The 23,370-nt window shown below is 47.7% G+C and overlaps 1 protein-coding gene across 1 annotated transcript; it reads right to left on the bottom strand.

Moving 5' to 3' along the window:
- Nucleotides 1-1,180: 1,180 nt before the first annotated feature.
- On the bottom strand, nucleotides 1,181-23,360 carry Coa8 (cytochrome c oxidase assembly factor 8). Its single transcript, XM_076921075.1, has 5 exons — nucleotides 23,174-23,360; nucleotides 14,405-14,602; nucleotides 12,648-12,711; nucleotides 4,841-4,931; nucleotides 1,181-1,506 (listed from the first exon to the last, which is right to left on the bottom strand). The coding sequence occupies exons 1-5, from the start codon at nucleotides 23,294-23,296 to the stop codon at nucleotides 1,401-1,403; spliced, it is 582 nt and encodes a 193-aa protein (XP_076777190.1). The 5' UTR covers nucleotides 23,297-23,360; the 3' UTR covers nucleotides 1,181-1,400.
- Between the last annotated feature and the right edge of the window lie 10 nt (nucleotides 23,361-23,370).

The following is a 23,370-nucleotide window of genomic DNA, read 5'->3' on the forward strand; positions in this document are numbered from 1 at the left end:
GCCCTTCACACACACACACACACACACACACACACACACACACACACACACACACACTTTAAAAAGGAGGAGGAGGAGGTGGTGGTAGCTTTGTCGTTCAACCCAAGGGGCAGGGCAATGAGAGTCCCAAGTCCCTGTCACCTACTTGAGGTTACTTCCATCAAGAGAGAGTCTGCCAAGGTCCTGCCCATCTGCAGGAAGCTAGCAGCTTCTGAAGAGATAGCTGCTGACATGACACTTGGGTCCAGTCCCTGGCCTTCAGCTATGGGGACTGGGGAGTCTGTTTCCAAATGTCCCTGGCTCTAATGCTACCTAAAGCAAAGCAACGTAGCAGTCACTTTCCCTGAAACAAGAGGCTTGGTGGCCGGCACCGTGAGGACCAACGGGACCTCATACAGCCTGTATACTCCGACTGCTCAGTAAGCCACTGATGAGGGGCAGAGTCCATTTGTCCAGCGGTGGCAATGTCTGTTCTATGTGGCAACTCTGGGACAAAAGAGTAGACATGACATGGCTCTGCATAGATCTGGCAAGGTCCATCCATCATAAGCAGCGCACAGGCGACATCAGCGTCTTGCTACTGACAAACTACTGCAGACATCAGCGTAGAGGAGGAGACAGAGGTCATAGTGTCACAGACTCCAGTCCTACCACTCTGCCTCGCTGTCTTTGGGCAGCTGGTGAGGTAGCACCTGGTGTCAGGGAGCACATGGCAGAGGACACTGATTACCTTGTGGTAAGAGGACAGAGAGAAGGGGGAGGAGCTGGACTCCTACTAGCCACTTTTAGGGAATTCCCTATGACCTACTACCCCCATATAGGCTCCAGTAGGTCCCACTACCTCCCCATAGAGCCGTCATCTAGAAACTAAGCCTTCAGCATCCAAGCCTTCGGGAGACTTTGAAGATCTGAACCATAATAGCAACCATGAGCTCACCATCACCACACACATTTCCGGGTTCTGTTCTTGGAGGCACCTTTAACCATGGTGACACTGGCTGCTATGCAGTGCCTTTGGATGCTGAGAGGGTCACCTTACTGCAAAATTACGACATCAGTCTGATCATTGGTCTTTCACACAAAGATGCTGCGCCCGCTGTTTCCCTTCACTGTGGTCAGGGCTGAGGACCCCCACCATACCACCAGAGCCAGCTGAAGGTTCACTCCCAACTTGCACTGGTTTAAATTCTTCCAGTGAAACTTTATTCACATTTTTACATTGCTATATTCTGAATTGGTATAATACAGACAATAAGCATACAGTATATCAATGACACTGAGCCAGCTGGGGATGCACAGACAGGAACGGTCTGAACTGGGCCAGGGACTTGTGCTCACTTAGTTCCCAGGGCCTCATAAACAGAACCTGGTGCTGTGGGTCAGGTTCGGGCGGGCTTCTCCTAACTGCTTGTCTTCTTTGGCTTCTGCTTCAGCTTGCTCCACATCTTCTCCAGGGCCACCTTCCCCATGAAGAAAGTGATGGCAAAATTACGCTTGTACCAGTCTCTACAGGGAAAGAGAGGACCCCGGTCAGCTGCAGTGTCAGGCCTGATCAGACAGCCGCTCCCCTGGGGGTGCCATGGTCACCTGACTCCCTACTTCCACACCAGCAGGCATATGTATACATACCCAGCTCCCCATGTCTAGGGTGCTCTAATCTCCCCTGGCCTCTACTTGTGGATTCCTAAGATCCTCTGTGAACCCAGCAGCATCCCTAGACAGGCAGTGATGAGTACCCATGACGCAGCCTACCAGGCTTTCTAGGGACCTGGGATGGGGGGTGTCCTGCTTTGGTCTAATTTGTATGAGACAAAGTATTCCATAGTAGACGCTGAATGTCACAAAGCTCTAAATCCCTGGTGTCTCCTGGTGACAGGTCTCTGATCCTCTCATACACACCCTGGCAGAATCTGTGCAGGGAAAATACACTGGGCTGCTACCTACAAGTCATCAATGGAAGCCCACCCACTCGTGGCAGCTCCGAGCCTAACGGTGAGGTGAAGTCTGGAGGGCTTACTGCATGGAGGAAAGGTGCATCTCAGATCCTGGGTGCAAGCCCCTGCTGCCCCAAAGCCACCAGCACCAGCAGTTCCAGGCCCTGAGCTACTGAGCACTTCTGCTAGGGCTGGATCTCAGCACAGAAGGTAAGAGAGAGCCAGAGCCCTAAGGAGGCGACAGCTCAAGTCAGCCACAGTAGGTCCACATACAATGTAGGTCCACAAACTCCATCCACCTTCCTGAGAACTTTACAACTCACTTGCTGAGACAACCCTGCTAGCAAGCAGAACCCTAAGCAAATAGGAAAGGCTTTGGGAGAACAAGAGGCCACCCAGTGTATCTCAGGCAAGGACAGCCACACTGCTCTTGTGAGACAGATGATCTGATCCGGACATTCAGGCAGAGAAGCCAGCAAAGCTTCCCTGTTTCTGTGCACACAGAACCTGCAGGGGGCAGGCAGCCTCCCCAGAGCACTGTACATACAGAACCTGCAGGGGGCAGGCAGCCTCCCCAGAGCACTGTACACACAGAGCCTGTAGGGGGCAGCCATGCGCTGTGTCCATGAGCTCACGTGGCTGAGCGCCTAACTGGGTCACAGTAACACAACACTGACTCCGTTCCCTTTAAAGCTCATCCAGCCTCCAAGGCCGCCATGTTCTCTGAGACCTAGCCACTCTGGCCACACCCAGCCCAGTCACTGCTATATTTTAATGCAAATCTCAAGTTGCATCTTAACTGTTTTACCAGATATAACAAAAAACTAAAATCTTAAATAAAAATCAGATTTACCAAGCCAAGCACACGTGGCCTACACTTCTAATCTCAGTACTTGAAAAGTGGAGGTAGGCAGAATCTCTATGAGTTTGAGGCTAGCCTGGTCTACACAGTGAGTTCCTTCCTCAAAAACAAAACAAATAAAAAAAAAAAAAACAAGAAACAAAAACCAAACAACTATAGTAACAAAAAAAAAAAGAGCCAAACACGATAACATCTACTTGTTATCTCTCTATCTCTCCTGAGACAGAGCCCTGGTCCACATAGCAAGGACTGGGCGCTCTGTAGAGGGACTCCCAGTACTTTGAGTACTTTGAGGTTCTCCTGCCTGCCCCACATATGCACAGCCCTTACTTTTGGATTTAGAGGCACAACCACACATCAGCCCCACAGCCCAGGAGAACATCTGCAGGCGTGGGCTATCCCTCCTCCTACAGCATACTGGGCCGCCCCACTGTGTAAGATGCGGACAAGCTTAGGACTCAGGTGTGGCACCCTCATCGGTCACCATCCAGTCCCCACAGCTTTTGCTGACTGGTGGTTTTAGCAGCCAGGGATGACGAGTGTCTAGACCTGTGTGGCCATCAGGAAAACAATTACATCACTATTTCTGAGTGCTCTTTCTGTTTTGTTTTCCAAGACAGGGTTTCTCAGGGCAGCGCTGACTGGTCTGGAACTCGCTCTGTAGAGCAGGCTAGCTTCAAACTCACAGAGATCCACCTGCCTCTTCCTCCTAAGTGATAAAGGCATATGCCATCACCAGCAAGCAAGTGTTCTTTTGTGTGGTCACCTTTGAATACTATTGGCACACGGGCAGGGAAGCTTTCCACATGAGCCGTACATAGCCAGAAGAGACCCAGAGCTTTCGTGAGGGCTCACACAGACATGTATGTGCAGTGATATTTTTTAATCCTCTGTGTGTACTGCTTGGGAGGGTGACTCACCCTGCATTTCAGGCTCCTTGCTGCTCCCTGTATGGCTCTCCTGTGGCCCTTGATCTCTACGGACCTCCTTGTTCCCACCCAGGCAAATGTCCTGACTGACCCCATATTCCAAGATACTTAAGGGTTGTCGTCAGGACCTACTCACAATGTAAGGCCCGGAGGCTCTGTGGGTACTGTGCACACATACCGAAGCTGACAAGCTTAGTTACAACTGCAAAAAGTGTAATCTTACAAAATCATGCAACTTCCACCTCCACAGAAACATCAAAGCTGTTAAACTATGGTAAAAAAAAAATTACCCAGATGTGCTAGGTGAACTGTACAGATGTGGATGTGCTAGCTGAACCATACAGATGTGGATGTGCTAGCTGAATCATACAGATGTAGATGTGCTAAGTGAACTGTACAGATGTGGATGTGCTGGGTGACCTGTATAGATGTGGATGTGCTAAGTGACCTGTACAGATGTGGATGTGCTAGGTGAACTGTACAGATGTGGATGTGCTAGGTGAACTGTACAGATGTGGATGTGCTAGGTGAACTGTACAGATGTGGATGTGCTAGGTGAACCATGCAGATGTGGATATAGTGAGTGAACCATACAGATGTGGATGTGCTGGGTGAACCATACAGATGTGGATGTGCTGGGTGAACCATACAGATGTGGATGTGCTAGGTGAACTGTACAGATGTGGATGTGCTAGGTGAACCATACAGATGTGGATGTGCTGGGTGAACTGTACAGATGTGGATGTGCTAGGTGAACTGTACAGATGTGGATGTGCTGGGTGAACTGTACAGATGTGGATATGCTGGGTGAACCATACAGATGTGGATGTGCTGGGTGAACCATACAGATGTGGATGTGCTAGGTGAACTGTACAGATGTGGGTGTGCTGGGTCAACTGTACAGATGTGGATGTGCTGGGTGAACTGTACAGATGTGGATGTGCTGGGTGAACTGTACAGATGTGGATGTGCTAGGTGAACCATATAGATGTGGATGTGCTGGGTGAACTATACAGATGTGGATGTGCGGGGTGAACTGTACAGATGTGGATGTGCTGGGTGAACTGTACAGATGTGGATGTGTAGGTAACCTCAGAGAAGGCATGAACACTTACCGGTTATAGCACATGTGCTTCTGGAAATTCTTACTCAGAAAGTCCTTATAGAAGTCAGCCATCTCCTCTGCATCCAGCGTTGCTCTTTGGCCTAGAAGTAAATAAGAACTAACATCGCATGGGAGAAGCTGGCCGTGCTGATGCACACTTAGAACCCAGAGCACTCTGGCTAAAACCAGAGGGATCCAAGCTTGAGGCCAGCCTTACTATATGAGATCCCGCCTTAAAATCCAAAAACCAAGCCAGGTGGTGGCGCACACCTTTAATCCCAGCACTTAGGAGGCAGAGGCAGGCAGATCTGTGAGTTCGAGGCCAGCCTGGTCTACAGAGTCAGTTCCAGGACAGCCAGGGTATACAGAGAAACACTGCCTCGAAACACCAAAAACAACCCAAAACAAAACAAAACAAAAACCAGGGAACTGTATATAGCTCAGCGGGTAAGCTACTTGCTGCCAAGTCTGAAGACGTGAACTGAACCCCTGAGATCCAGAAGGTAAAAGGAGAGAACCGACTCCCACATTAATTGTCCTCTGACACCACATGCCATCCTGGAACTCGCACTGTAGTCCAGGTGGCCTCAAAACCACACAGATCCACTGCCTTTGCTCCCCAAGTGCTAGGACCGAAGGCCAGCACCAACACGGCCAGCTAAGGATTCAATTTCATTTTAATTGTGTATGTGTGTGCACGCACGTGTGCATGCGTGCGTGCATGTGTGTGTGTGCACAACACAGTGGGTAGGTACAGTGCACAGGCCAGTAGATGTCAGAAGTCCTGGAAGCTAGAGTTATAGGAAGTTGTCAGTCACTTGACATGGCTGCTGGGAATCAACTTTGGGTCCTCTTGACCACTTTTAAAGATTTACTTTATGTATAGGTGCATGGGGGCATCTGGCAAGGGCTACACTCTTCTCCTTTGGGTGGGGGTGCGATGCTAATACCTCCAGCAGACCCGCCTGCCTCCGGCAGAGAATCCTGTCTGGTAGTACAGAGATGGGGGCACTAAAGGGGGAAGAGGCATCAGGCAAGTACATGCCCACAGAACAGACAGAAACAAGTAGACCCTCCACTAGCCCCCACCCTCCCACCCACTCCTCCTGGGCAGCCCAATGCGGAGGATGATGCAAGACAAGATGGAGTGGGAGACTGGTCCTACTCCACAGTTCTGTGTTCGCCCTTAGCGGGCCTCTTATTAGGTAGCTGTGGGTAATCCACCATCTTCTCTACAAGGTGCAGACAATGGCGTGCGTGCTGTGCATCCCTGCTTATGCGTAGAACACGTGGAAGAGTCAAGCCCTTGTCAGGAGCTCAGCAGTGTTATCCACTGTGCTAACCACACACAGTATTTCATTCATGTTTGTCTCTGACTCAGCCTTCCTGCTGTCCCCTCCACCTATTAGAGGACTCTTCTGAGGACAGGGACACAGACACACACACACACCCCTCTCTGACAGGTGCCCACCCTCTTCCCTACTTCCCTGCTAGTTTTCTTCAAAGGTCCACACACTAGAAGTGCAGGGTGAGCCTACCTGTATGCTGACCCTGCTCTGTTGGCTTGTTAGTCCCCAAAAGGCAGGACTGCAATTCTGTTCCATGACCAGAAGCCAATGGGGGCCTTTGTGGAAACAGATGTTACTCAGATAAAGTGAGGACTACCTACCACCTGAGAGGTAAGGAACACCAAAGGCTCCCAGGGAAGGTGATACATAAGCTGGTTTCAAAGAACAGACACAGGCAGGTGGAAAGGACCAGGATGGAGGAGGAGACCAGGATGGAGGAGGGACCAGGATGGAGCCCAGTCCGGAGAAGCTTTCAGGGTGGCACCTTAGCTGATCCTTAGAGAAGGGAGTTTCCTCTTCTGCAGCAGCATCTCTGGGCCTTTCATAACAAGGGAGGGACTATCAAAACAGGAACCTGTTCCCCTGGCAACAGCAGCACAAGCTGTTTCTCTGGAGGGCCAGGCCTGTTGGCCCTGTAGACTCCAACTGTGTCCTCCCTAGTGAAGTGCGGGGTGGGAGCAGGCAGAGCTGCCCACACCTAAGGCTTCCCCAAGGAGCTCTCAGACAGGCCTAGGGTCGCCTCACCCAAACACCCTCAAGCCAATGAGCAGACAGCAGGAACCGCATCAACGTTTGCCAAGTTAACTCCTGCTCCACGCTTCCATCTCTCTGCCTCTTACTATTGAACATAAAGCTATTGGAACAGGGAGGAGGATAAGGAGAAGGGCTGGGGGACGGGAAGGGGGGAGGAGGAAGGAGCCATAATAGAGGGATGGAGAGGGAAAACTCAATTACATCACTTCATTACTGAAAATGTGTGGGTGTCTCACAAATGCCATCTGACAAAGTAGATTTGTCTCCATGGCTCCCTCTTTTCTGGATGCACAAACACTTATGCAGTCAAAGAAAGCTAAGGGAAGAACTCCCTCTTGATACTGCTGTCAACATGAAATCAGGGCTTCCTGCTTCCTGCACTTGAAGTCAGTCAGTGAATTCTCCATGCAGAACATGGAGTCAGCAGGAGGCCAGCTGACTCTAATGAGTCTGCAATCACTGGGCATCTAGACACCCGCACTTTGCAATTAATGAAACTTGCTGAACTCGCTGTTCGTAGGCATTGCTTGTTTTCCTGTAGAAAGGGGCTATGGATTTCAGGCTACCACCAGCCACCAAAGCAACTCCATCAGGACTGAGTACTGAAGGAACCTATCCTGTGAACTCACAAAGTACAAATGGACTCCTTGCTGCTTGAGATGTCCTGTTTGTTTAATGTTTGTTTAAAGCCAGAGTTTTCTCCCCACACACTCTGTCACTGGTCCACAAGTGTTGTTATTAAGGCAAATTCGTTGTAGCCCCTTTAAAAGTCCAGATGGTCCATGTCATCTTGGCTACAAACACCGCCAATTTGTTATTCACCATAACTGTATGTGCTTCCTGGACATTGTCCGGCCTCTGGGCCTCCTTCATCCTGTGTTCTCATGGCAGCAGCCACGCTCATTCAACACAACCCCATCTCAGTCTGCTGATCCACTGCCCAGCATGGGGGGAAGCTGGCCTTGGGACTGGCATCACTGGACAAAGGGATTAACAGAGGGCCAGGTTAGGCAAAGCAAGAGAAGGGTAAGATAGCACAGGAGAGGATTTTAAGAACAAAAGAAGCCCCATCTTGCAATCCCACCAACAATGGAGGAGTGTTCCTCTTTCTCCACATCCTCTCCAGCATCTCCTATCACCTGAGTTTTTGATCTTGGCCATTCTGACTGGTGTGAGGTGGAATCTCTGGGTTGTTTTGATTTGCATTTCCCTGATGACTAAGGATGTTGAACATTTCTTTAGGTGCTTCTCGGCCATTTTCCTCAGTTGAGTTTCCTCAGTTGAGAATTCTTTGTTTAGCTCTGTACCCCATTTTTAATAGGGTTATTTGGTTGTCTGGAGTCTAATTTCTTGAGTTCTTTGTATATATTGGATATTAGCCCTCTATCAGATGTAGAATTGGTAAAGATCTTTTCCCAACCTGTTGATTGCCATTTTGTTCTATCGAAGGAGTCCTTTGCCTTACAGAAGCTTTTGCAATTCTGTGAGGTCCCATTTGTCAATTCTTGATCTTAGAACATAAGCCATTGGTGTTCTGTTCAGGAACTTTTCCCCTGTGCCTAGGTATTTGAGGGTCTTCCCCACCTTCTCTTCTATTAGTTTCAGTGTATCTGGTTTTATGTGAAGGTTCTTTATCCACTTGGACTTGAGCTTTGTACAAGGAGAGAAGAATGGATTGATTTGCCGGGCAGTGGTGGCGCACACCTTTAATCCCAGCACTTGGGAGGCAGAGGCAGGCGGATTTCTGAGTTTGAGGACAGCCAGGACTACACAGAGAAACCCTGTCTCAAAAAAACAAAACAAAACAAAAAACAAACAAACAAACAAACAAAAAAGGACTGATTTGCATTCTTCTGCATGCTGACCTCCAGATGAACTAGCACCATTTATTGAAAATGCTGTCCTTTTTCCACTGGACAGTTTTAGCTCCTTTGTCAAAGATCAAGTGACCATAGGTGTGTGGGTTCATTTCTGGATCTTCAACTCTATTCCATTGATCTTCCTGCCTGTCTCTGTACCAATACCATGTAGTTTTTATCACTATTGCTCTGTAGTACAGTTTGAGGTCAGAGATGGTGATTCCCCCAGAAGTTTTCTTTTATTGTTGAGAATAGTTCTTGATATCTTGGAAATTAGTCTGGCGGTTCCTCAGAAAATTGGACATAGCATTACCTGAGGTGAGAGTGGGAGGGTGGATGGGGGCATATCCTCATAGAAGCAGGAGGAAGGGGGATGAGATAGAGGGTTCCTAGGTTAGGGGGGAATGAGGAAAGGAAATAACATCTGAAATGTAAATAAAAATTCCAAAAAAAAAAAAAAAAAAAGAACAAAGGAAGAGGTCCTGGGGTAGCTCTGGTCCTATTGTCTGAGGACAGCCCACTGGGGCCTGCGACCCAAGCTCCAGGTCCTCAGCATCCACTGCACTGCTGGGCCCTGCGACCCAAGCTTCAGGTCCTCAGCATCCACTGCACTGCTGGGACCTGCGACCCAAGCTCCAGGTCCTCAGCATCCACTGCACTGCTGGGGCCTGCGACCCAAGCTCCAGGTCCTCAGCATCCACTGCACTGCTGGGCCCTGCGACCCAAGCTCCAGGTCCTCAGCATCAACTGCACTGCTGGGCCCTGCGACCCAAGCTCCAGGTCCTCAGCATCTACTGCACTGCTGGGGTCTGTGACCCAAGTTCCAGGTCCTCAGCATCCACTGCACTGCTGGGGTCTGTGACCCAAGCTCCAGGTCCTCAGCATCCACTGCACTGCTGGGGTCTGTGACCCAAGTTCCAGGTCCTCAGCATCAACTGCACTGCTGGGGTCTGTGACCCAAGCTCCAGGTCCTCAGCATCTACCGCACTGCTGGGGTCTGTGACCCAAGCTCCAGGTCCTTAGCATCTACTGCACTGCTGGGGTCTGTGACCCAAGCTCCAGGTCCTCAGCATCCACTGCACTGCTGGGCCCTGCGACCCAAGCTCCAGGTCCTCAGCATCTACTGCAACTAGATGTTCCACCACAGGGGCCCCGGCCATTTAAATGCTTTCAGTTCCCATGCTGCTGGTGTTTGGGTCTAGACCATGTCCTTCATCCCAAAGATGAAGGTGGCATAAGCTTTAGGATGTGGACACTAATAGGAGCCCCTAGGTCACACTGCAGGTGAGCTTTCAAAAGGGATTGTGGGGCCTAGGCCCTATCCATTTACAAAACTGGGTTAACACACACACACATTTTTATTTTATGTTTATTGGTGTTTTGCCTGGGTGTGTGTCTGTGTGAGGGTGTCAGAAACCCTGGAATTGGAGTTACAAGCAGGTGTGAGCTGCAATGTGGGTACTGGGAATTGAACTCTGGAAGAGCAGCCAGTGCTCTTAACCACTGAGCTGTCTCTCCAGCCCCATGAATTTTTATTGTTGTTACTGTTTGTTTGTTGAGACAGGGTTTCATTTTTTTATTGGATTTTTATTTATTTACATTTCAGATGTCATCCCCTTTTCCCCTTCCTAGAACCCCCCCATCCCATCCCCCCTCCTCCTTTTTGCTTTTATACCATTTTAACTACATGCAAGTATTAAGGTCAGCTCTAGGTTGAGGAACTAGCAATACAATAGATGCAAATAGTCAAGGAACAAGCAAGACAATAAACACAAATAGTCAAAGAACAAGCAAGGCAATCAACAAAGTTCTGGGAACACTCCAGAGCTTAGTGGTTAAGAGCTCTGAGTGAGTCCTCTGCTTTGAGCTCCTGGGAGCCTCTAAGGAGCCACACACACTAAGTGTTTCTCAGAACATGTGTGTTCTGAACAACTGAGATATCTCATACATTGCACCCTCCTCTCCCCATTACAACTGTTGCAGCCTGGTAACCCTTTAACCTCCACAGAACATGGTGGTTTTTTTTTTTTTTTTTCCCTTAAGTATGTTGGGGGCCGCTCTGCCAAATGTTGGAACCCGCACTGCCCCAAGCTTTGGGGGCTAAATTGTCAGAGCCTGCATTGCTGCTCCGGTCCACGGGTCAGGGTTCATCAAGAGAGAGAGTGAAGGCGTATTTGAAGAATGGAGACCAGACAGAGTGTGATTCAGTCCCGTTTATTCTCAAGTCTCTCTTCTTCTCTCCAAGTCCCTAGTTCCTAGTGCCTCCAAGTTCCAAGTTTCCAGTCCTTCTTCTGTCTGCCTCTCACCTTTTATAAGTCTCACTTCTTAAGTCACGCCTTTAAGTCACACCTTTAAGGTAAAGCACCCAAGGGTAAATCCTGGGTATATAAAACAAGATGTTATCAGAGTGTGCTCAGCTGTTGTAGGCTGTTGAAAACAAGTCTCTTGTCAGGGTATATGGCTCAAGATGGCTGCAAGGATGATAGCTGCCTTCTGTCGGCTCTCCACATAAGTACATATACATTATGGAGCAGCTGTATCTAGCTAGCTGACATGAATCTCATCAGAGCCGCCATGTGGTAAGGAACTTGACAACCACGCTCAGCAGTTTCCAAGAACACCTCATCAACCAAGTTGCTCCACCCAACTGGGATTATTACCTGTCCTCTACGTGAATCTCTGAATACGGCCAGAGTGGAGGCTCTGTACTTTCCCTCTCCACACACAGTGTGTTCTTTTTCATTGCCAAATTAATTATAAAATGTTACTTAAGGCCAGTCTTTTAATATACAGCAGTCACCAATGGAACTGGCATGTTCATAGGAGTCAAAACAATTCTCTGTCTGTTAGAAGCCTGGCCAATCTCTAATGCAATACCACAGCATGAGCTGTCCGGATGGGAGCATCTGATGGACCACAGATATCCCTTTGCCACATATGAGTGTGAGAGAGGGGGTAGACAGACAGACAGACAGACAAGAGCTAGCAGCAGCTGAACTGAGAACTGTTGAGATCCAGTCTTCAGATAGGATTCCCTTGGGCAGATGCTAACATCCTTTCTCACTGTGTAATCTCAGATTTTGGGCACCCACCCCCAGTTACGCCTCAGGTTCTTTATACATATTTGGTCTTTGTAGTTGATATATACAAAGGACTCATCATAGAGCCTGGCCCACAGATCAGAACCAAACTGACCCACTGTTCATGCTGACAGTGCTAGGATGCAGCACCCTCTTCTGTTGAAGCAGGGGCTGGCATCCAGACTACACCCTTCACCCTTCTGAAGCAAACAGGACAGGGCAGGGATTAGCAGAGAGTGAGGGTACTTTAGCCCAACGACAGACTCGGCTCTAGAGGTTAACTCACGGTTGTGGGTTGTGCTGGGAGACAGCCGGACTGGCCTGCCTTAGCAGAAAGCTACCACACAGCTCTCTGCTGGAGAATTAACTCAGGAATCCAGGAAGAAGAGCTGGGAAGACGGAGGGCTGCGAGATGGCAGAGGCCTTGTGACCTCAGGGGAAGCCATTCATCCCAAGGGACGGCTGTGCAGTCCAATGGCTTGAGCACTTACCCACAATGCTCGAGGCCCTGGATTCTATCTCCAGCACCATCCAGACACAACTAGGAAAATCAAAGGTAAAAGGAGGAGCTAAACTCTGAGAGGCTGTGACATCGCCTGAAGGTGGAAGAGAAGAGAGGGGCCAGGAACCTCTGGGAACCCGATGACACACACACACAGGGCAGGGAGTCTCTGCAGGCAGTGAGGCACTATGTAAGGGCACAGAGACTGTCTGTCGAGAGCTCCCCCTTCATTCAATAACATTTTTTTCTACATTAACAGTGCAAACATACTAACCTGACTCAGTTCGCAGGCCTGAGCCTTTAGCTTGCAGTCTTGAGTAAATGAATTCTTCTTTTTCCTGAAAGATGACATCAGAACTCTCTTAGCCAGGTGTTTGGTACTCACTCATACTTCTTGTACTTGGGAAGGGGAGCGGACATGGGGGAATCAGGGGACCAAAGTCATCCTCAGCTACAAGTTCTGAGCTCATCCTGGGCTATATGAGACCCTGTCTCAAAAAATCAAATTCAATTTAAAAGATATCAAAACCCTTGGGCTGGAGAGCACCAACTGCTCTTAAGATTCCAGAGGTCCTGAATTCAATTTCCCAGCAACCACATGGTGGCTCACAACCATCTGTAATGGATCTGATGCCCTCTTCTGGTGTCTCTGAAGAGAGCAACAGTGTACTCCTATAAATAAAATAAATAAATACATCTTAGAAAAATACTAAAACCCAAACAGACAACTGCAGTCTTAGCCAGGAGTAGCGGTGCACAGCTACTCAGTAGGCTGAGGCAGGAGCATAAAAGTTTGAAGCACTGAACAAGACTCGATCTCAGGATAAAAATCAAGAAGGGCTGGAACTGTAGCTCACAGGCAGAGTGCTTGTGTGGTATAAAGTCCTAGGTTTAATCCCGGCACTAAAACCAAAAGACGAAGAGAGAGAACTGTTTTCTAGCTCCCTACTGCTCTCGACTAGAGCACACCGCTGAGAAATTTGGGACGAACTTCCTGAGAAACATCACACTATAAAACCTGCTTTTTAAAAAGATTTACTTTACGTGTGTATGTGTGTGAGTCTGCACAGACGTCTGTGTATAACATGCATGCATAGTGCCTGAGGAGGCCAAAAGATGGCACTGGATTCCCTGGAACAAGAGTTACAGAAAGTCGTGAGCCACCACCTGAGTGCTGGGACCCGAGACTGGTATTCTAGAAGATCAGCCAGTGCTCTAACCGTTGAGCCATCTCTCCAGCTGCCATCAGAGCTTGTTCTCAACCATCTCAACCTGGTTAGAGATTCATGCTTGATACAGGACTTTTTCATGTAGTCCAGAATGGATTCAAACTTGCTATGTAGTTTGGGCCTTGAACTCCTGACAGCTGTGTACCACCATGCCCAGCTTGAAACAGGAACTTAAAGGCTATTCAATGGATTCTGGAAGGTGGGTCATTTATAAACCCTCAGAGTACAACAAACAATCCATGTATATTTTCTTTTCCACTGGGATATTCATCCTTGTTTCTCATGCTCTTTGTGAGTAAGCTGCTAAGAATCCTGAACTCTCATAAGTGACAACAATGGCAGTGACTTCTAATAAACAGGCAGTGCATTCAAGACAGAGCTAGTCCTGGCCCTTGCTACTGCTCTTCTCAGAAAGCCTGGAACTGTGACTTAAGACAAGGCATCTTCCACACAGTTACATGCTGGTTTAAAACAATCTTTTTATCTCTTAAAAAACATCTGTTTGACACGGGGTCTCACTATACATAGTGAGACATACCTCACATATTTCTGGCTAGTCTGGAGCTCATGATAAAGACTGGCCTTGAACTAGAAATCCTCCTGGATCTGATGACCAAGCACTGGGATTAGAGGAATACATCGCCATACCTGACTGCTACAGACACTATTAAGAAGAGACAAAGTATTCTATTTACTCCCATAAAACCCCCCCATCAGAAAGGCAACAGTGTAACTACTAAGGACGTAGTGCCCCCAAGTGGATGAGCGAATTGTCCCTGACTGATCTGAACCCCACACTTACCTTATTAAAAGACAAATTCTGCTTGGCCCAGAACTGCTGATTCCATTCTTGGGTTTCTTGTCTCAATTCTCTAAGCCTTTGTTCTAAGGGAGACTCGTTTTCAGGGATGTGGAAATGAACGGGGCGAAGGTTGGAGTATTTGTCTGGGGGGCCTATCCAATCATGGCAAGACTGTCTTGGAGGGCAGAATCTTGAGACCTTTAATGAAATAAAGGAATTAAGGCATTAACTAAACCAGACCCTGGTGTTATAAAATTAACAACCTGCGTTTATTCAAGGCCCTCATCAACTTACTCTGTGAAAGACTACAATGTATCCATCTGATCATTTTCCAAACTAAAAGAGCTACAATATAATTTTGCTTTGTTTTCCTTTTTGGTTGTTCAGACATGATCTAACAATGTGGCCTAGGCTCACCTGACAATCCTTTGCCTCAGCCTCCCAAGTGTTAGGATTCCAGGCAGACACCACATACCTGGCTTAAATATTAACATTATCAGCCGGACGGTGGTTAATCCCAGCACTTGGGAGGCAGAGGCAGGCGGATTTCTGAGTTCGAGGGCGGCCTGGTCTACAGAGTGAGTTCCAGGACAGCCAGGGCTACACAGAGAAACCCTGTCTCGAAAAACCAAAAAAATTAAAAAAAAAACCAAAAAAATAAAAAAACCAAAAAAAAAAAAAAAAAAACACAAACAAACAAACAAAAAAAAAATTATCATACTCTTCAGCAAAGAATGCTGAAATAGGTCCACATCCTGACCGAGGAGGCCAGGCCTGGTAGGCAGGCCAGTAACTCCAGCTAGGAAGCTGAGGCAGGATCATAGTTTGAAGCCAGCCTAACAATTTAGTAAACTCTGTCTCAAAATTCAAAGTGTAACTAAAGTAAAAGGACCAGGAAGAATGCAGCCAAGTGGTAAGAGCATTTGTCTAGCACTCCCAAGGCTCGGGTTCTAGCCCCAGTACACCTAAAATTAAAAATTTACACACACACACACACACACACACACACACACACACGCAGCGTGCACGTGTACTTTGCTCTTCTGAAGACACTACTAAGGCCGGGAGGTGTGATTAAGAGTATTTGCTGCTCTCTCAGAGGATCTAGCAACCTCATTTTTCGGTTCACTGTCACCTGTAACTCTAGCTCCAAGGGAGCCCAGCACCTCTTCAGGGCTCAGCAGATATACACACATTACACATAGTCACACACACAACATAAATAAAATAAAAATAAATCCTTTAAAATAAATATTTAGAAAAACCAATATTTTGACCATATGCTTGTTGTTGGGTATAAACTAAATGCTTATCATATCAATCATCTTTTTAATGTTTTTTTTTTTAAATGTGTACTTTATGGGCATTGTTGTTTTGCCTGCGTGCATATCTGTGTGAACGTGTTGGATCCCCTGGGAGTGGAGTTACAGACAATTGTGAGCCGCCATGTAGGTGCTGAGAGTTGAACCTGGGTCCTCTGGAAGAGCAGTCAATGCTAACGAAATGTCATCTCTCCAGCCCTAACATCCATCATCTTAAGACAAAGACTCTTCCTATGAGCTCAGTTAACACTGCTTCACACACCCTGGGCAAGCACTTTGCCACAAGGAGCCACGGCACAGCCCCTAACCCACCTATTTATTAAATTTTCTAGTTGTAAAGATTAAAACCAGACCTCATGTTTTGCTTATACTTTTAATAGGAAAAAAAGGAATGATGTAGGCATAGTGGCCTGTGTCCGTATCCCATCACGCAGGAGGCTGAGACAGAAGTCTTCTTACCCCTCCAATGAAACAACGTGAGGACCAGTGGAGTCTACAGTGGCCCTACCCCTGACATTCTACACCTCAACCCATCTCTCCTAAGTGCTCCCCCAACCCCCCCCCCCCCCAGCTGAGGACCAAACCCAAGGCCTGTGCTTGTTAGGCGAGTGCTCTCCCATGGAGCCGGAGCTGAATCCCCATCCCAAGTGCTTTCTTAGAAAACCCCTTTTCTTAGAAAAGCTGGTGGCACACAGCTTTAATCCCAGGATTTAGGAAGCAGAGGCAGACGGATCTGAGTTTGAGTCCAGTCTGGTCTACAGGGCAACTTCCAGGGCAGCCAGGAGTTGCTGCAGTGAGGCTGGAGGTGAGTGGTTAACTGTACTCAGTGCACCTACACAGAACCCAAGTTCCCACCACCACTAGGATTATAGGCGTACTAGATTTTTATGTAGGTACCAGGGATCCAAACCCAAGTCTTCCTGATGGTGTGATACACACCTGACCTATTAAGTCATTGCTCCCGGCCTTCTACAGGCTATTTCCCCTTTCTTCATATGTCTGTGTGTGTGTCTGTCTGTCTGTTTCTCCATCTCTGTATGTGCTACACACACACACACACACACACACACACACACACACACACACACACGTGAAAGCCCAAGGTTGGCACTGGGTGTCTTTCCCCTTACTGTTCTCCCCTTTGTATCCTGAAGTAAGGTCTCTCGATGAACTTAAAAGTCAGTTTTAGCTATTCTAGTGAGCCAGCTGATTCCAGGGGTTTTGTTTTTGTTTCTCACATGCTGGGATTCCAGATAAGCAATCACACTCACTTGGACACTAGGGCTCAGAACTCAGGTCGTCGGGCTTCTGCAGCAAGCACTTTACCACTGAGCCATCTCCCTGAGCCAGGCTTAACTTACACAGACTACTCCACCACATAGGGCAAGTTTGGATGAGGTAGCATCAACATGTTCAGAAATCCTAAGTGAGCCAAATGTTGGCAATGTCCTTCACATCGCAGGTCCTTGGAACTCAAGCTGCTTGCTCTGGCTGTTCTCCAGGTCTAGCCACAAAGGCTCAAATGCTGGGACTGTAGGCAAGTAGACTGGCCCAGGGTCCTGAGTTAGAACTTCCCAGGAATGTAAAGAAGCAGAGGTAGCTAGGCCGGTGCTAGCAGGAGCCATGAAGGCTAAGCTTACCCAGGGGAGATGGGGAACTCAAGGGCCTGGTGGAGAAATGCTACACAGCTCACGCTGCTAGAGAGTGCTGGCCACTTCACGGCCTAGCACTGTCCACGCAGTGTGTGCCCTTCAGCTACTTAGTACAGCATGGTTCTGTATTGCAGTTCCTGCTCACAGCCTCAAACACCTACAAGGAGCATCTTCAGTGAGTAGAAATGTTCTTTTTGGGCTGGAGAGATGACTCAGTGGTTAAGAGCACTGACTGTTCTTTCAGAGGTCCTGAGTTCAATTCCCAGCAACCACATGGTGGCTCACAACCATCTTGTAACAGGATCTGATGCCCTCTTCTGGTGCATCTGAAGACTGTTACGGTGTACTCACGCATAAAATAAATGATTCTTCTTTTTAAAAAAAGAAAGAAAGGAAGAAAAAGAAACGTTCTTCTTCCAGGCTCTGTCCTCATCAGGCAATGTCAACAGTCACCTCATGTGCACCTTTAATTCTTGTACTCAGAAGGGAGAGGCAAGAGAGATTCCAGGCCAGCCTGATCTATAGTTAGTTCCAGGACAGCTAAGGATATACAATGTGACCCTGTCTCGAAGATTAATAAAGGGCTGCCCCAGCAATCACTCTTTGCCTGATTGTGGAACAGTGGCTTCTTCAGATGGACCTCCTGGTGTCAGGTCACCTGCTGCCTTGGAGAAATTTTCTGGTCCATCCACTTTTCATAATAACTTGAAAGATATTTATCTTTGGCTATGATGAGTTAATTCCTCTGCCTTCCCTACATGAAAACACCCGTGTCTTTGTTCACCAGCAGATGCTATTAGGAAAGAAAGGCTTGGGGGAGGGGGAAAAACCTTTCTGTAAAAGAAATCTCCCTCTTTAGAGTGAATAATTATTGTAATTTAAGTTCTTACACTGTAAGAACATAATGCCTACTTCCTGAAGCACGGACAGGAAGGCTGTGTGTGGGAAGGGAGGCTGCACATGGGCCATGGACCCTGCGGCGAGCCAGACAAGAATCCAACACTTCCAAGTGGCAGCCCGCCTGACAACCAGCCTGCTGCTTCCAGGCTCCCTCCTTCCTTCCGGGTGACAGAGCACAGACAAAGCCACACTGGGAGATGGGATAACAGGGAGAATGCACACTTGCCAGAGGCTTCTTGCTTTACAAGGCTCCTTTAAGATGAGAGCTCAAAGAGCTAAGAGTTAGGGTCTGCAGCCCCCTACTGCACAAAGGTGCTACAGAAAGCAGCAAATGAAACTGAGTCAATGCAAGATGATACCCCACCGGGCATGCAAAGGTTTAATACTAAAAAAAGCGAGTAGCAGAATCTGCTATCTTGAATGTCTGCAAGGGAAAGCATAGAACTGAGCACAGCAGGAGTTTCCTCCCTGGAGTCCTCCATATGGACTGCCTTATTATCTCTGTCTTTCCTACCGTCTCCAGACCCCAGGCCTGCTTCACAGGTGGGTACTGCAGTGCTGTCTGTCTAAGGGTGACTTACTGCTGGGCTAGCATACTATGACCAGAAGCAACTTGTGGAAAAAAGGGTTTATTTCACTCACAGTTCCACATAAAAGCAGCAAAGTTGGAAGCTAAGCCGCAGTCTGGCTTGCTCCACATGGCTCACTTACTCAGCCAGCTTTTCTTCTTTTCTGTTTTTGTTTTTTTTAAGATAGGGTTTCTCTGTGCAGCCCTGGCCATCCTAGAACTCAGTCCATAAACCAGGCTGGCCTTGAACTCAGAGATCTGCCTGCCTCTCAAGTGCTGGGATTAAAGGCGTGTACCACCACTGCTGGCTTTTTTTTTTTTTTTTTTTTTTTTTAACTTTGAAGTGTTCTGTGTCTGCATGTACACCTAACATGTCAGAAAAGGACATCAGATCCCTTTACAGATGTTCATCAGCCGCTGTGCGCTCAGGGCCTCTGGAAGAGCAACCAGAGTTCTTAACCACCCAGGACCACCAGCCCAGGAACAGTATCACCACAACGGGCCCTTTCACATCAGTCACTAATTTAGAAAATGTCCCACAGGCTTGCCTACCCATGCAGTCTGATCTTACGCAGAATTTTTTTCCCCTTTTTTTGTTTTTTTGCTTTTTCAAGACAGGGTTTCTCTGTGCAGTCCTGGCTCTCCTGGAACTCTGAGAACTCTGTCCTGGAGCTCTGTAGACCAGGCCTGCCTCTGTCTCCTGCCTGAAGACATTTTCTTTATTGGAGTTTCTTCCTCTCAGATGACTTTAGCTTTTGTCACGTTGGCATAAAAGTCAGGCACCTCGGAGGTGCTCCTCTGGATGGTCAAGGGCCCAGCCTCAAGCTGCAGACTTAGTGAAGTTCTTATAAATCTCTAAGACTTTGGAAAGTGTCAGCTTTAGCAGAGTCCACATTTGGGGTAGGGGTCAGCCTGCTTTTTCCGCAGAAAACCTAAATTACCATATGAAGCCCTTCCTGCAGAGCCACCAGTGTCTGCTAAGAATTTCTGTACCCCTGGTACCTCAGGGACCCACACAGAAATGCCAGCTACCACTAGACATATGACTCCACTGATGCCTCATTAACATATTACAGGACATGGCTTTCAAAAAAGATGCAGAGGTGGCTTCATCAGGAGCCCTGTCTGTGTCCATGTATAGTATTTCTTTTTTCTTTTTCCTTTAGGTTTTTCAAGACAGGGTTTCTCTGTGTAGCCTCAGCTGTCCTGGAACTCACTCTGTAGACCAGGCTGGCTGGATGACCAGAGAAAGAAAGATACTGAGGGATGAATTTAGGCTTCGCAGGAGCAGGGGAATAAGCCTCTGAAGGACTGAACTCCAAACAGCTTTTCAGATTGTTACACAAAAGGCACTTTTAAGAAGTCAATTTCTGCCTTTAATCCCAGCACTTGGGAGGCAGAGACAGGCGGATTTCTGAGTTCCAGGCCAGCCTGGTCTACAGAGTGAGTTCCAGGACAGCCAGAGCTACACAGAGAAACCCTGTCTCGAAAAACAAAAACAAACAAACAAACAAAAAACAAAAACAAACAAACAAAAAAAAAACAACAAAAAAAAGAAAGAAAAACAAACAAACGAACAAACAAAGAAGTCAATTTCTGCCTACCAAAAACCTCTTATCTGATCTAGGAGTTGAATGAAGGAACTATTACCTAAGTAAGTCTCAGCCAGGCTGCCTGGTTTACCAGGTATGTCTGAAGACTAAGTTATGCAAAGGCTCTGTGAATCCTTCAGGAAGAGCAAGTTCATAAACCTCACATAACAACCACTGACTATTTACAAATGCTACTTCAGTGCCTAGATGCCATCTCTCCAGAATTCATGCCATACACGACGGCTCTGCTAAAATTCTCCTACACTGGATCTCAAGAGATCCACCTGCCTCTGCCTCCCCCCAAGTGCTGGGAATAAAAGCGTGATACCAGTGCCTGGCAACGTTTTATGAAGTTAAAAGTGACTTGTTTTTCTTTTTTTGAGAAACGATTTTTTTCCAAAAGCATATAGCCCAGGCAGGGCACGGTAGTGCATGCCATTAATTCTAACAGTCCAGAGGCATGGGCAAGCAGATCTCTGTGAGTCTGAGGGCCTCTGAGGCCCTCCTGGTCTTTGGAGCAAGTTCCAGGACAGCCAGGGTTACACAGAGAAATCCTGTCTCAAATCAAAACCAAACCAAACCAAAACAAAAAGACCAGGGCTGGAGAGATGGCTTAGCGGTTAAGAGCACTGACTGCTCTTCCAGAGGTCCTGAGTTTAATTTCCAGCAACCACATGGTGGCTCACCACCATCTGTAGCTGTGGAAGATGGAAGCAGAGAAGAGGATATGCAAGACTCTGCCAAAGACAAAAATAAAAAGGGGGAAAAGCAATGAATACAGAGATGAGAAATGAAGTTAAGCAGGAACTCAGAGTGGGTCTCCTTAAAGCAGGACCAGGAAACTAAAGAAAAACATGCGGAGTAAGCCAGTAGGGGGGGTTATTTGATTAAAGAAGAAACAGTTTGCAACATTCTTTTTAAATTTTCACTTATTTGTTTTGGTTTTTCAAGACAGGGTTTCTCTGTGTAGCTCTGGCTGTCCTGGAACTCACTCTGTAGATCAGGCTGGCCTCGAACTCAGAAATCCGCCTGCCTCTGCCTCCCAAGTGCTGGGATTAAAGGCATGCGCCACCACTGCCCAGCTCACAAGATTACTTTAAGACTTGCTCTTTAAAAGTTTCTTTGCAATACAGCAATCTGTATAACAATCATTTAATTACTCAGGAAATAAGAAAGGTAGCAACACATAGGAAATATCCCTGAGGCAAAACTATTTTCTTTTGTGCCACCCAATATTTACCATAATGGGCCATTTAGATCCTAAAAAACATAGCACAGGTAGTCAGGATAGAATTAGGCAAGCTCTGGCTGGCAGCCAGGTCCCCAGCCCCAGTCACTCCCACTGCTCCTCTCCAAGCAGCAGCACAAAGGCTTGCCCCTTAGGCTTGAAAAGGCTCAAGTGTTTCCCGGAGGATCCAGACCCCAGGTAACTTGTTTTAAGACAGGGTCTCACGGTGTAACCCTGGCTCCTCTGAACTTGCAATGCAGACCAGCGTGCCTTTCCAGTTAAAGGGGCTGTGCAATCAGGCCTCCAGCCAGACTCCAGGAGTTCCACCCCTGGCACCTACCATGGAAGGAGGGAAGGGCCTCCAGAAATCTGGCCTCTCAACTCCAGGCATATCACACACAATCATAATAATGTTTTAAAAAGTAATCATGAATGTTAGGGCAAGCTCTCACCATGAGAAAGCTGTTGGCTGAGTTAGATTTTCCCCTCCCAAAGCATGTTCAGACACCTGTTTTACTGTTTTCTGCCCAAGGACTAAAGTTCTATTTTCTAAAGACAGAAGTGAAGGTTTGTTTCTTTCTTGTGCCAGGAAACTGAGCCAGAGGCCAGGGTCCTAGGCAACAAATCTAAATGGTAGAGTAGACAGAACTTCAAAGCTGTAGTTATAATAAAAGTGTGCCAGAAGACACAGCATTGCAGAAATGAAAATCTTCACGGCACGTTTTGCAATTCTTAATTTTCTCTGTCTGTCTCTGTCTGCCTGCCTGTCTCTCTTTCCCTCTCCCTCCCTCCCTCTCTTAATTATTGCTTAAACCAAGGCCTCCAGTCTCTATCACTGGCCTAGTGGTAAATGAAGAGCTCGTGGCCACTGATTTACCATCAGCCTACCATTTTCATCTGACAGACAGACTCAAAACCTAGGCCTTCCTTAAACAAAACATCCTGTAGCAAAGAAGTGCAATTGATTTTTTTTTTAAGTTTTGTTTATTTTTATATATGTGAGTACACTGTCGCTGTCTTCAGACACATCAGAAGCGGGCATCGGATCCCATTACAGATGGTTGTGAGCAACCAAGTGGCTACTGAGAATTGAACTCAGGGCCTCTGGAAGAGCAGTCAGTGCTCTTAACCGCTAACTCATCGCTCCAGAGCTCGCAAGTGATTTTTTTTTTTTTAAAGGCTTCACGTCGTTTCTTGCTGCAGACATGCCCTGTGGATCTTTGACCTTGCGTGCATATTTACAAACAATGCGAAGTGTACAAAAGTGGGATGATGCAGTCACCATTCAAGTCGAACACTAATCTTAACGAAGCAAAAATGAAAAAAATAAACACACACTCCAGGAGCTGTGTCAATACAAACGGTATTTAACTTGGTAGAATAAGCAAGATTCGCACTCTCCACAGCGGATCTGCTGCAAGGATCATCAGCCCGCCGGAGAGATGAAGACGTCGCGGGGGTGCTCGGCGGTCTCCCCCCCTGGCAGCGCCCCCGGCGTCCCGCTTACCCGGCTGGACGCAGCATCCCTGCGCTCCGTAGCGCGCTCACGGCCCAGCCGAACGTCACCGCCGGAGAAGGACCGGCAGAGCAGCCGGCAAAGCGCTTTGCTTCCGGGCCGCAAAGCCGCCATGGCCCGCGCGTACGGCAGGATCGCGACAGCGGAAAGAATGGCTTTACGGCAGCGTCGCAAAGCCTGAGGCGACG

Source organism: Arvicanthis niloticus, chromosome 23 (genome assembly GCF_011762505.2).
Source record: "Arvicanthis niloticus isolate mArvNil1 chromosome 23, mArvNil1.pat.X, whole genome shotgun sequence".
NCBI lineage: Eukaryota > Metazoa > Chordata > Mammalia > Rodentia > Muridae > Arvicanthis > Arvicanthis niloticus.